The sequence below is a fragment of the Zonotrichia albicollis genome, chromosome 4, assembly GCF_047830755.1.
Source record: "Zonotrichia albicollis isolate bZonAlb1 chromosome 4, bZonAlb1.hap1, whole genome shotgun sequence".
NCBI lineage: Eukaryota > Metazoa > Chordata > Aves > Passeriformes > Passerellidae > Zonotrichia > Zonotrichia albicollis.
The window spans coordinates 50,518,349-50,532,576 of NC_133822.1; the positions used below are offsets into that span (position 1 = coordinate 50,518,349).

At 40.3% G+C, this 14,228-nt stretch overlaps 1 protein-coding gene across 12 annotated transcripts in view; it reads left to right on the forward strand.

Annotated features, from left to right (window-relative positions):
- The window catches only part of GRIP1 (glutamate receptor interacting protein 1), a 305,895-nt gene that overhangs the window by 287,231 nt on the left and 4,436 nt on the right, over window positions 1-14,228 (forward strand). For 9 of the 12 annotated variants that reach the window (XM_026797175.2, XM_026797183.2, XM_074539768.1 and 6 more), the window contains 5 exons: window positions 1,933-2,086; window positions 3,828-4,028; window positions 6,419-6,530; window positions 6,675-6,719; window positions 9,114-9,347. In XM_026797175.2, the coding sequence (XP_026652976.2) occupies window positions 1,933-2,086; window positions 3,828-4,028; window positions 6,419-6,530; window positions 6,675-6,719; window positions 9,114-9,347 (746 nt within the window). The remainder of the gene's footprint in view (window positions 1-1,932; window positions 2,087-3,827; window positions 4,029-6,418; window positions 6,531-6,674; window positions 6,720-9,113; window positions 9,348-14,228) is intronic. The other 3 variants (XM_014271211.3, XM_074539770.1, XM_074539767.1) reach the window with 2 other exon arrangements.

The window sequence follows — 14,228 nt, forward strand, 5'->3', positions numbered from 1 at the left end:
GTTTTATTTAACTCTTTTAAAAATGTTCCTTCCCATAGTGAAGCATGTATTCCCATTACCTGGGAGGTATTTGGACAGATAGATCCTTACTTCAAATAACTTTTCCACTGGAGTTGGAATTTGGATGAATTTGATTCCTTTCCTTAACTGTGTTGGTCTGTTTACCAAAATAAGTTATATTAGATTTTTCTTCTGGTATTTTTCATAGTTCTAAGGAGAACTATTGCTGAATAAGTGCCAGGATGGTAATTCTCATTTTCTGGATGAATTGAATGTATTTGGAGCAAATTGTTCAGCTGTGGAAAGGATTGAGGCCCGGAATGCTTTCCAAAGTCCTGATTATTTGGATTCTGTGCCAAAGCTGAACCAGTATCTCAAGGCATTTATTTTTTAACTCCCTTGAAAAAATCAGCCCAGACTTGGCTGCATACATGGCACCTCGGCTAAACAGCCTGAGTGCAACCAGATTTGTGCCTTTATCCCTTGGTGTCGTGGTGGCCACCATTTCTGTAAAAGTTCATTCTGTCTTGACCCATCAAGCTGAGTTTGGCTTTGCTCCAAACCTTCTTGGCAATAAGCACAGACTAAGCAAGTTGAGGAGTTTGGGGGATGGTTCTGCAGCACCAGATAATGCTTTATCCTATTAATTACCAATTTAATGCTGGTGAGCTGTCTTTTCTCTCCTTGAATTAATACCCCATTTTGTACCTTTGTCTTATGTGTCTGTTTTACTAATCCGGAGTCTTCCCCACACAGCAATCACATTCCCCAACCAATACCTTTCCTAGAATCTGGGACTGTGTTAATATCTGCCAGTTTGCTGGGAAATGCTCACAGCTCTGTAGGTACACAGCATTTGAGGGAGACAGGTCTAGACTGATTTATGGAAGCAAATTTCCCTCTTGAGAGGGCGGCAGCATTGATAATAATAACACTTCCTAATCCAATATGCACAATATGCACATCAAAAAACACCAACTTTTTTAGTGTACAGAACTAAAAAAGTAATATATCAAGGTGCAGTATATTATATATATATGTTATATATGTGTATGTGTGTATATATACATACATACATGCACACAGACAGACATATATAGTGTATATATTATGTATATCATTCCCACCATAATGGATTTTGCTTACTAGATCAGCATCAGCTTGTGACCCATTGATCCATGTGTTCTTGATACATCACTTGGAAACTGCTTCCTACCTGGAATTCAAATTACACCTGGTTTCAGTTAAAGTACTATTGAAATAGTACCTGCTTTGCTAGTATGATAAAAGCACCCAGAAATAAACTCTGCAGGTCTAAAAGCCATGTGATGCCACTTACACAGCCTTGAGACACTTAGAAATGGGTGATAGAGATGCTGTATATTGGTCCTGGGAATGTGTGCCCATTGTAAGACAGGTCTTTCCTGAGCTCTCGGAGCCCTAGCAAAAGGGCACATGAAAAGCCAAGTTCGTGGGATTTTTTAATGCATCTTTGGAGACTGTTTTCAACACATGTGAAGCAGTTTTCTTAATAAGTTAGCTTTAATTTTGGGCATGTTGCATATGACCATGTTAACATGTATTTAACACATCCATAGCATGTGATTTATTCACTACTGTTCAATCTAGGATGTTGAATGGGAAATTGATAAATTGTGGCAGTATCTAGAACTAAATATAGAAGCAGCTGAGACATAAACAGTAGGAGAACAGTGTTAGATGTATTTAAGATTTTGCTTTCAGTGGACTTTCACAAGAGAAACTCTAGAGCATACCTAATTCCAGACATAGTCTAGGTCAAATAATCTGGCTACAGACAAAAATAAGTTAACAATGACAGATTCAACAGTTCTTGAGAAGCCAGCTTCAGAGGTGTGCTTTCCTGTCGCTTCAGCATATGCATTGCTGCAAACTAGTAATTCCTCTTTTTAGGACACACCTATCAGGCTTCAGGCTACAACTTCAATGCCTACGAGTGGAGGAGTCCCAAGCAGGGCAGTTTGTCCCCTCCCAGCAAGCCACGGAATCACCCGTTCCACGATCCGGGGCTCAGCGACGACGAGTGGGACCGACCTGCAGCAAGCACGTGAGTGCCTGACCAGTGTCTGTTCTCTGGCCTGCAGCTGCAGCGCTGCCTCCAAAATGAACAGCACTAGCTGTCTTGAATGAAATTATGTTTTCTAATGAAGTTATAGCAGACACAGTATACTTAATGAAACTTACTGGGATGGATTAGTGGTCTTTATGGAGGATTATGATGCCAACACCAAGACCTATATTTATTTCAAGTTACTTCAGCCTATAAAACACAGCATTTATCCCTTAAGAATAAACAAACAAAAAAATTAGGGCATTTCCCTGGGCAAGTTTCAGAAAAAATCTGATCTGTTTTCCACTGCACAAAACTAAACCTACAGATAATGTGGCTGAAGACAGCTGGTGTGTTAATCTTTAGTCTTCTATGAAAATTCATTTTGGTTTGGGCAAAGAAGCACAAATTACAATCTTCTTCCATAAATGCTTGAGACATTCACATTCAGTAGGAGTGATTCAGTAGGAGTAAAAAGTGATCCAGGTACAAATGTCTTGTCCAAACTATTGGTATTTTGCCATGCATTTATTCCTTCTCTCCTGAGAAGTAAATCTCATTTTCAGTTAATTTCTCTGCAGAAAAAAGCATTTCCTGAGGGAAAAAAAAATTACTTCACAATTCCTGGAGATAGTGAAAGACCCAAAAATCTATCTTCTGTTCTAAGTTTTCTTTTCTTTTGGATTTGTTAGTGCATCCACTGCAGAGGCTTGGGTAATTTCTGCCAATGAACAGTTCTTCCTCAGATGTGGGAAGACAGGCATCACAGTAAAAGAGATTTCTGTGCTCTTTGCACGCACCCTCAGGATCTGCAGACATGCATGTCCTTCATGAGAAATACACTTTCTTGGTGTGCCAGCACAGCTAGCCTGAAATCCCAGTCTGTGAAAAATTCAAGTTCAGTATCAAAAATCCCCTTCCTGGTGCCTGTATAAACACACTGGGTAAGGAAATCCACGAGGTCCAGTCTGTAAGCTTTGAAATACAAATCAAGGCAAAGATTAGATGCTGCTTTGAGAATTTGAATGACAAACCCTCTGATACAGTGGCATTTTGTCTGGAGACAAGCCTGGCAAGATGGCAGCTAAGATATGAGCAAGTGTGAATTCCCAGTCCATATCCAGCTCCTTTGGTCCCTGCTGCAGAAGCACACTGCAGTTTTCATAGGCTAGTAGTGGACAGTGTTTGATAAAGGAAATCAGATCGTTTTCTTCATACTGGCCATTCTTGGTAGCCTAATATTTTTAGTTTAATAGGGTCTTTATCCACAGTTACAGCCCATATTTTGTTTCTCAAATGAGATGCAGCCATGATTCCAGAACACCTAATGTTTTGCAGCTATGGAAGTAATGGGCTGAAAAAGTTGATGAGCAGTGAATCAGGGAGCTGGATTGTAAAATACAGAATCTTCTAAATGAAAAGCATGTGTTCTATTACCATTTTAAAGCACTGTTCAGCAGAAAGTATGCACATTAAAGAGTCTTGTTCTGCTTGTCAATATGACTTACACCTGAGAGATACAATACACATTAAAATAACGATTACTTTAATGCTGTATCTGTAAAATGGATGGTGCCACATCTGATGGTGTTGCTATCCCAAGTGCTGGAGTGTTTGAGAAGGCTGTGTCTGTTCTCCAAGCCTGTTACAAGCACCACTTTTCTTGTAGTTCTAGCTAAACAACTTCTCTTCCTCTCTAGCTGTAGAAAGTAATTTTTTCTTGCCTTTTTTTGTGTAGCACAGCTTCCAAGAATGCGTGGCAACAGAAGGAGACTGAGACATTGGGAGAGAATCAAGAAAACCATTTAAAGCAAACATCTGTAGAAAGATCAGGTGGAGAGAGCATCAGGAGCGTGAAGAAAGAGGGAAAGATGTGGAAAGGTGTCTCTGGAGGGCAAAGGAAAGGTGGGGGACAGCTGGAAGAGTGGAATACTTCCAGGTAGGAAACCAAAAAGTGCACAGAAGTGAGATCCAGCTGGGCTGAGGCAGAGGTGGGGGGCAGGGGGTGTGAGAAGACAAGGGAAGAAAAGAAAATCACTTGAAATGAGAAAAACAGGGTAAAAGCAGAAAACACCACATTAACTTGCTGTTGATTGACAGAAATTTCAGTGGGCAAGCAAAGGAAACCAGAGAGCTTAAACCACTCTCTAGCCTGGTGTCTACCTATCACTGGCAGGTAGGACAAGTCTGTCACAGTTCCTGCTCCAGAGAAAATGTTTAACACATTAAAACATCAATGCTTACAGGAACAAGTCTGCCAGATCCAAGAACCTCATGATTAAGAAAACTAAAAAACACAAAGATTTTGTCCCTCATATGGGAGTGAGAACCAAATCAGATTCCCATGTCTTCATTATCTGTCCTACTGCCTTTCCTTCAGTCTTTTCATGTATCTATTTCTGACAGCTCTTTTAAAAAGCGTCAGAAAACCAAATATGTTCATTATGGATCAAACAATATTTCATATGTTTTAAAATCAATCCCTCAGGTTTTAGATAAAAAAGACATCTAGGTAAATAATTTTGGTACCTCTTCTGGTGTTTTGGTGTAGTAGCTCAGCTACAAGTTATTCATGTGGCTGTAATAAAGATGCAAAAGTTGAGATTTCACACACCAGGAGACGAGACTCAGAGAAAGAGCGCAAGAGGAGAGGAGAGCTGAAAAAGAAATTTTTTCCACTAAGAAGTCCAGACATAGAGGCATCATGATTTTCTGTTTCACAGAAGTCAGAGAAGAAATGGACCTCCAGTTCTAGGAAATCCAGGTTTTTCTGTCACAGACAGTTGCCTCAAATTATCCTGTCATTAGCTTAAGCTCCATTTGATATCATTAATGTGCAATATAACAAGAGATATTGTAATGGATAAATTAATCTATATTCAAAATTGACTGTTGAAAGAAGTACATAGATTTATGGGAAAAGCTCATTTCAGAAGTCAAGGATCTTTCTAAAATCATGTTTTAAATACTTTCTTGTCTTGCCTGGGAGGAATTGCATCTGTGATCTGAGTAGGTATTCTTGCCATTGCTGTATCTATTGCAATATCTTAGAAGAGACACTGATGCTAGGTGGAGAACCATTGCAATAAGAGATTGAAATGGCTGACCATTGTCTGCTTGACTGATTGTAGCTGTAAGAAAGCATCTCTGAGGCAGAGTATCATGTGTGTGAAGCATTCAAGCTGTCCTCCCTTGTGCTGGGCAATTCTCCTATTTAAAAGCTATTCTGTAAACAGAATTACATTCACGCTATTCTCAGTAATACATTGTTTGTCAAGCAAGGCCTCAGATGCTTCCATAATAGTGTTTGCTCTGTTTATGTGCTGGTTAAGCACCACTAGCTGCAGTCCATGGGCAGCTGCTCCAAAGTAACAGCTTGCTGCCACCAAAAGGGCAAATTGTCACTTTCCTTCCTCATCCTTCTTCCCCTGTGCCTTTCACATAATCAGCCCTCTCCCATGCAGCAGCTCTGATGCTTGTGTGAACATTTATTGAGCTGCTTCCCCTTGCTAAGGTAGACCCCCCTCCTGCTTCCCTCCCTGTGTACACACGTACACTGTAAAGGTGTTGCTTTGGGCTGTGTCACCACAGCCCAGAGTGGAGGTTTTTATCAGACCTCACTTGCTGAGCAGCTACCCTAAGCATCACTGTAACCAACATCTGCTCAAGAGTGCTTTTAGTAAGGCTTTGGGTGCATTTATGAAACACCAGAAACCTAAGTTTCCATGCAAGACAGGGGCATCCCTGAAAGTTTCTCTGTGTTTATGTATGAAATGATTGGAGCAGTTTCTATTATGGCAATCAGGTGGGCTTAAATTGATAAATGCAACTTAGGCTGAAGGAATCAGGTAAAAAGCACCACCAAGCCTCTTTTAGAAAATGTTGTTTGCAAAAAAAAAAAAAAAAAAAAGGACTCTTTCCATATTGCCTGGGAGAAGTCTGTGAGGTTGAAAGGTTTTATTGCAAATATTTGTTGCACGGAGCAGCTCCGCACACAGCTACTGGTTAATTCATTAATTTTCATAGGGAGGTTCCAGTTTCAATCCAGTAAAAATGTGTATTGAATTGTTCTTGGAATCCATTTATCTCCTTACTGAACAACTCGCTGCTCAGGTCCTGCCAGCTGCTAGTGACTGCCAGGTTATGAGAAGGCTTGTCTGTCATGTGCTCTGCATGTCCATCCGGCCTCTCCTGGTCAGCCACTCTCCCACTCTCCTGCATAACCTTGTGTCATTCAAGTTGCAGTCTGTGGCAAGGCACGTGTGTAATATATATTTTTAGAGGGGGGAAAAAGTCCACATTTTTTTTAACTTCTCATTGTAAATCTAGCTTCACAGGTACCCATGATAACACCGAGGCTGACCAGGAGGAAAATTTCTGGTCTCAGGCTCTGGAGGATTTAGAGACCTGTGGCCAGTCAGGAATTCTGAGGGAACTAGAGGTAGAACAATCTTAACCTTTCTTTCCAATTATAGAGAAATATAATGGTTTTGGTTTGGTTTACATTCATTTTATTTTCTCCTTTTTTCTTTTAAGTTGCACTAATCACACCAATTCATTTAAAAGCTTTAACCCCTCTCCGCAGGACAAGGCTGCCAGGCGTCTGTGTTTGAGAAACATGACTCTCTTGGTACCTACCCTTTACCTTTATATTTTTGCTTGTGCAGCTGCCTCCCCTGCCCCTAACCAGAGCTGTTTTCTTTTGTGCAATGCAACCAAAATTCTATGAATGTGTTCACCCCAGTGCTTTTGACTTGCAGCTTCTGCTGTGCATAACCATCGATGCTGTCTGTACAGGCAGCAAATGGCACAGAACTTCTAAGTGGGCATAACCTTCCTGCAGCAATACATTCCACTCGCTGACAGATGCTTCATGCAGCTTTTCTTAGCATGTTGTAGGTTGTCTTTTAAATTGAAACTTAATTTGATTAAGATGAACATAAAAGAAAATCAGCTTCTCAAAATGTTTACCTATAATCGTACCACTCTGAAAGAAAAAGAAGCTGCCAATGTGAGAAATGTTCATTATGCAGCAGTTTCTTCACTGTGTAACAAACTTCCATATTTCATCCTTAAGTTTATTACAAATCTAACCATGCTTTGTGTTAGATTGTGCTGAGGGCATCGGGGGAAGGAAACAGAGTAACTTGGGAGTGTTTAATTGTCTAATCACCTTTTCTCTAAGTTACCTAATCAGAACAATTACCATTATACTGCCAATTAAAGCTACAGAACGAAAGGTCCTAAAATATTTTCTTTTATGTTCTTTTAAATTCCTGGAGCTGCAAAACTAGCAGAATCTCATTTTCATTTTTATGTTATATAAAGCCCTTTAGCAGCCAGGAGGAATGTGAATGGCATAACTGGGTGAAAGTTTTTCAGTTCAGATTAATTTACTTCCTCAGATTTATGGCTTTTGTATTGCATGTTCGGGTAGCAAAATGTGATTCTCATATATTTGTTATTGAAAACCAGAGAAATGTAGGAGAAAATGTTATACTGGTTTAATTCCATAGTTAGATATGGTTTAGTACTGCAGGCTTCTCTTGCAGTTTTCAGTATTCAGAGTATAATAAAAGGATATGGAAATAGATAATTCCAAAAGAGAAATAGGTCATCCATGCTGACCAGAATTCAGTTATTTCAACACACTGAATTTTCCTCAGCCTTTCACGAAAGTGAAATTCAGAACTGTAGATGTACCATTTATAGCATCGCCCCGTTGCACAACCCCCAGCTCTGAAAAGAAAGCCAGACTCGTTCAGTGTGACAGGATGCTGAGAGTGGCCATGTCTCTGCTTTATGAAGTGCCATGGTGTAGTCAAGGACTCCTTATCATTTTTCATTTCAAGGTCTTCAGCCAAAGAGCAAAGCAGGCTGTTGTTTGCCAAGTCCTCTGGCTGCTTTTGCTCCATCAGCCAGTAATATCAGTCATTACTGAGCACAAAACAGTGTTATGGCTACCATCCATTATCTTATAGTGAAAGTAGTGCTGCAGCTGTGAGAAGGAAGGGTGACAGACATGCTCACCAGAGTTAAAGGCAAACATTTATTTGTCTGTTTTGCCTTTATTTTTTACTTCTCCCATTCAAGCAGGCTGTCTGCATCCAGTCGCAGTCAGAGTTCAGGTTGTGGTCTTTAAATTTCCCTTTCCAGTTGTCCATCAGAAGAGATAATAAGTAGGAAATTCAGCACACTCTGTGCCCACAGAGGCTGTGCCAAAGTGCATATGCCTCTCATTCCCCAGAGCAGAAAAGCTTTCCCAAGGGTGAAGGCTCATTGCTGTGCATGGATTCTTTTAAAGTTCAGTCTGTTCCACACAGCGGGCGAGGTGACTCCCATCATCATCTCTCATGATTTCATGTATTCTTGCATCTAAAGCAAAAGGCTTTTACTGAGATTAAAACCAGCAGTGAGACCAGGGCCCATGTAAGTGCTGAGCTAAGGCAGCCACTCTTGCAGTGTGCATGTCATGCACAGTTTCTTTCCAGGCACTGAGCTCACCTGCCCTGAGTTTTCCCTGAGCCTGCGTAGAGCCAGGCACTCTGCCCATGCTGCCTCTAGAGCTACAAATTCTGCTGGCTCACATATTTTTACCTTGCACACACAGTGTGCATTGTAAATGCCTTCCTGTAGTTCCAATTCCAACAAATGCAATTATGCCACAACTTAGATGTTGTTTTATTTATGTGTAAAATATTTTTAAAGTAAGCAATTGCACTACATACTCTTCAGTCTGCCAGGGGACTGGCTTACAAGCACAGCAGTTCTGGTGCTCAGTATTTTAGTTCAAAATGCCATCTGAAAACTTTTGCCCATAGGGTTCATATATTGTTATTGTGTTTTGTTGTGGTCTTTATTTTATAGTGACTTGCAAGCAGATTGAACATCTGTCCTCTTGCCTTTTGCTGTGCCCTGAGTGATTGTGTTCTAACAAAGAATAGAGGTGTTTTTCCTACTGCTATGAATTAACTGCTTACTTAACATTCTCTGTTACAAATTAACCTGTTCATTAATGCTCTAGGCCACAATCATGTCAGGAAGTACAATGAGTTTGAATCAGGAGAGCCCACAGCCACGTAACCAGCTGGGAAGACAAGCCAGCTTCCAGGAAAGAAGTTCTGTAAGGCCACATTACAGTCAAGCTACTCGTAGCAACACATTGCCATCAGATGTGGGGAGAAAGTCCATGGTTCTGAGAAAATTTAAGCAAGAAATGAAAGAAATCATGTCACCAACTCCTGTGGAGTTACACAAGGTCTGTAATTTTTTTTCTGACAGCTTTGAAATAATATATTCAGCACATGAACTCTAATTATATGGCAACACAGTAAGCACTTTTTATAATGACTCCACAGATGTAATTTGGGGGCCATGCATATTAGTTCTTACAAACACATTAATGATAGATCCTTGTGGGGGAAAACAAATGAATAAGATGCATCCTTGTCTACTATTTCATTTTACAATAAATCCTCAAAAGGCACTGCTCTTTTGAAAGGAGCATCCACTGGTAATTTGAATTGACAGGACCAATAACTCTTCTCCACAAAATGTGTTCATTAAGAAAGCAAAGTTTAATTTCTAGAAAATACATTTCTTCAGGAAATTACTCAGGAGGGTTTGGGGCTCCCATAGGTCCTTTTTTAAATTAACACTCATTTTGAATCAAATACAAGGAATCCAATGTACATAATATAGAATGTTATTTCAAATTAGGTATTGCTTCTTTTTTAATTCCTTTGCTCTAAAAAGGATAAATAATCTTCAGACTATGCAACTTTTCACTGCTCAAGATGGTTGGAATCACTCAGTGATATGGAGGTGGCACTGCATTCCTAGCAAATACTGGATAAAGGATGTTTGGATATGCCCAGCAAACACCTGACCACTTTAGGTCTCAAGTCCAGTGTGGTCATAAGAGCAACCAGTTTCCAAAACTTCAAGGGACATTATAATGCTGTTCCCCCTGATGGGAATGAGCATCCCATTTCCTGCACCCACCTTCCTCCTAAAGGTCTGAGATCTTTCCAGAGAGGAGGCAGAACACAGGGATATTTCATTAATATGTCACCTGGTCATTCTCCAGAGATCTGAGTTGGTTTCTAAGCCCTGTGGATTTGCCTGAGTTTAGTCTGTAGTTCAGTTGAGTTCAGCAGCGTAAGGACTTGCTGAGCATGGGCTGAATGAATGTTTATAGAAGGTAGTAGAGAATTGATCTCATATATGGTAAATTAAGTCATTGCCAATGTATATGATCAATAAGGATGTGTTGGGATAGTTTTAAGCTATTCCTATTTCCAGCTTGTTGTGGTCAGTGGAGTTAGGTACTGGGCTCAGTTTTTGAGTGGTGAATAAATGTGAAATAGAAAACCAAAGTATGCCAGTAGGCATTTCACAGTGTGCTCACATTCAGCAAAGGCACAGCTCTGGATTACAAAGGCAGCCTTACATGTTAAAATAAATCATTATCTGGAAAGGAGTCCTGAGATTTCTGTTAGTGAGTCAGTGGTATTCTGTGATAGTAACTAGCTGTTGAGTCCTGGGCAGTACAAATAACCTGTCCATGAGCTTTCTCTTGCTTCAGCTGACTATTTTTAAGATTGCTTTGACCTTCCCTTGGAGTAATTTCCAGATTTTGTTCAGACAATATACCCACTTTTCCCCTGTCTGCTGAAGTGATGCTGAGTTTGCTTTTACTGTCTGTTCTGTCACCCAGAGAAAAGTAATTTCTTCTCTAAAAAATCTAAACGTTGAACCTGTACCAAGGATTTTCCAAATCCTTACTGTCATTCAAGAAAAATAGAAACTAGTGACTGGATCTTATGCTCTGATTCTCCAAAGTGAGGTTGTACCCCTATGACACATGCAGGTTAGGCCAGGCAGCATCGGCTGCTTTTTACCTGAGCAAGTTCTCACTTGTTAGTTTTCCTGCTGGTTCTTGTGTAGCAGTGTGCCTGCTATTTTCCCTCATGTATTCATGTTCATTTTTGTATTGGACCTTTAGTTTAGTACGCTTGAATAAGCTTTGGACAGCTTATTCAACCAGAGTTTTCCAAAAGAGCTGCAATGCCATAGGAATGACTTCTCTGTCAGGGAAATGCCTTGGTTGAAGTATTTTTCATGTATCGTCTTGCTGGCAATGTGTTCTGCCCTCTGCAGGCAAGTGTCTTAATTAGCTGGGCCACTGAAAAATAGGAAGACTTGGGAAAACGTGATGGTATGGGCAGTTCTGAGGTACAAGCCAAGTCACAGCTTGTCTAAGACCTCCCTTGGCAGATTCTCAGGCCCGTACTTGGCTGAGCTGTGCCAGTGTCTGGGCAGGGCAGGGCAGGTGCCACTGTCCTGTGTCACTGTGACCCGTCTGCATCCCTGCTGAGGCAGGGCCTGGGTGCACACAGGTCAGAGCTCACTCTGCAGCAAAGCAACCTGAATTCTTCACTGCTCCTTCTTCTGCATTGCGTTCACCAGCTGTGCTCTTGAACTGTCTGTGTCCTGAGGAAAATAGGATTGAGATAAGTGTCCTACAAATCTCTTCAAACATTTGTTCTAGATGGTTTAATAACATTTAATTTAGCTGGATAGTGTATTGCTATATCAGTACCCAAATTTAATGAATACCTTTAATGATTTTATCTACTTAGATAATAATATAGATTAATATTTTTCTAAAAATCATAGCAGACCATTTTTTAGAAGTTTCATAGAGCACACTTTCCTCTGAGAGCAAAAATATGCACTAGGATCAGATAATTTTTCAATATTATTATTACAAGTAGTCATTAACCTAAAATTACAGTCAGTTAAAATATCTCAATAGCTGATCTGTGCAAGATGTATGAATTTAAATTAAGCATTTTCCCATAGACTTGAGAGGGAGAAGAGGCATAGGCACAGACTCAAAATGTATAAGCTTGTGTTTTGAATTTGTAACTATTTAATTGCTTATGAAATATGAATTAAATTTCCAAATCCACTTTCTTTTTCCCTTAGGCTCCTGATGTAAATTTAAAAGCCTAATAAATCACCCAGATGGAGATTTTGCTATTGAGATCAGACCTTCCAAAGAGTTGTGATCAGCAGTACAGATAAACCAGCATGATTTAGGTGTTGTGTGAATTGTCTGCAGTTTTATTCCTTTCAGAGAGGGTTGCTGCAAGTCAAGATGAGGAACCTGTGGTAGGGCTTTGTCCATACTCATTATTGAGTAGAAATTGAGTATTTCAGGTAGCAAGGCTTTTATCAGAGATTCTCTTTGAAGAATATATGTTACCCTGGGAAGAATTAGCCCAAAAATTATAACCTCTAATACAAAAGAAAGTTGTCTGCAGCTGACTTCCATCTGAAAAATGTGACAGCTGTCAAACATGCAACATAAGTTAAATTGCTACCTCATCCCTGAAGCAAGCATCAGTTTCTTTAAGATCCAAGCTCCTATTAAGCACAGCAAAAGTCAAGAGAAGACAGCCATAAGGGAAGCAGGTTGTAAAAATCTAGGATCTGTATATCTGAAGAACCACAAGCTTCAGGAAATATTTTGAAATGTGTAAGTTGTGATTGATAAACGACTTGGGATGATCATTCTCAATGCCCCTCCTTGTACCCTGCCTTGCCTGCTCTACTGCAGTCTCTTCCCATTGACTCTCTAGAGCAAAGCCCCTCTTTCATGCCCTTTGTAATTTGAAATGCTCCATTTTTTGTCTCACAAGGTGGGCATGAAGGAGCACATGCATTATTACAGACAAGATCCAGGTTAAGGTGTGCTAATGTGTCATGGCTCTTCCTCTGGGTGTCTAGAGCTGGATTTGTGTGTGTGCTGTTTGCTGATAGATCACTCACTGGAAACAGGGAAAAAAGCAACTCTGGCGTGGAACATACGAATGGGACCACCATCCCTGGTGAGCTATTCTCCACTCCAGTTCGGCTTTGAGAAGGTCTTGGCTGTAATAGTGTCCAGTATGGGATCTGAAACTTAAAGAAATATGTTGACCATATGGACAGGATCCAGAGAAAAATAAGCCTTATTTCGCATCACTGCAGAGAAAGACAGAGTAAAGTGATCTTGATCTCTGTGGATAGCAACAGGCCTAAGCCTCAGCAAGGGTGTTTCAGTTTAGACCCAAGGGAAACATCTGAATAACTAGAAGGGATTACTTTAATAGACTGTGGAATCTTGATCAGCAGAGATTTGAAAATGTGGGGCAGATAAATGTATCTCTGAAATGCCTTAGGTGCAGTTGATCCTGTCTTAGGACAAGAATGAAGTCTGGATGACTTCAGAGAGTCCCCTCTTTCATGTGCTTTTGTTGTTCATCTGGGGCTGGAGCCAGCTCCATTTGACTCCAGTGCCTGAAGAAGGGGAAAAGAAAAGGAGTAAGTGGAAAAGGGAAGTTCCTTTTAAAAAACATGCCATCTGTGCTGGAACAGGACAGAGTATTTCAAGTCTGCTTCTCTTAGGCATTGTATCCCATGTTTACATTAACTTTTCAAGGCTTCTTGAAGAAGCAGTTAACTTGAAGAACTTCTGTCCTTTGTGATGATGAAGATAAAAAAGTTACTTTGCAAGAAGGGAATTTGAGTCTTGGTCCAGAGCTAGTTATTTTAAATTTCTGCCAGGCAGTACAAATCCAAATCTATCAGTAAAATATATCTCCCTGCTTTTGTTTTTGGTTTTGTTTTCAGTCGTGCAGAATGGTGGTCTTACAGCACTTTTGTAGCAGCCTCAAACACACTCTTCATTAAAGCCATGTTAAACATGCTGTGATATCACCAACAAAAGCCTCTGTTCATAGCAAATTATTAGAATTTCCCTAGAGTCCTGCTGATAATAGCATCTGTTGATACAAATTAAAATCATTCTATGATTAATTACTGTGAATTTGCAGATAGGTTTTTCAGTAGCTAAAATGCCCATTGACTCCTAAAGTTCATGCAGGGATGGAGGACATAAGACAGATCCAGTAAGAAGTTATCTTGGAGGAGGATGGGGGAAAAGAAGGCAAGAAACTTCAATTCCACAGTCCCTGCAAAGTATGAAATGGCAGCTCATACCCAAAAATGTCCCTGGCAGGAAGAAAACCTTTAGCCTAAGGGGACTTTAGGTGTGGCTTCCTGCTTTGCAGGGCTGTTCAGAGGGACA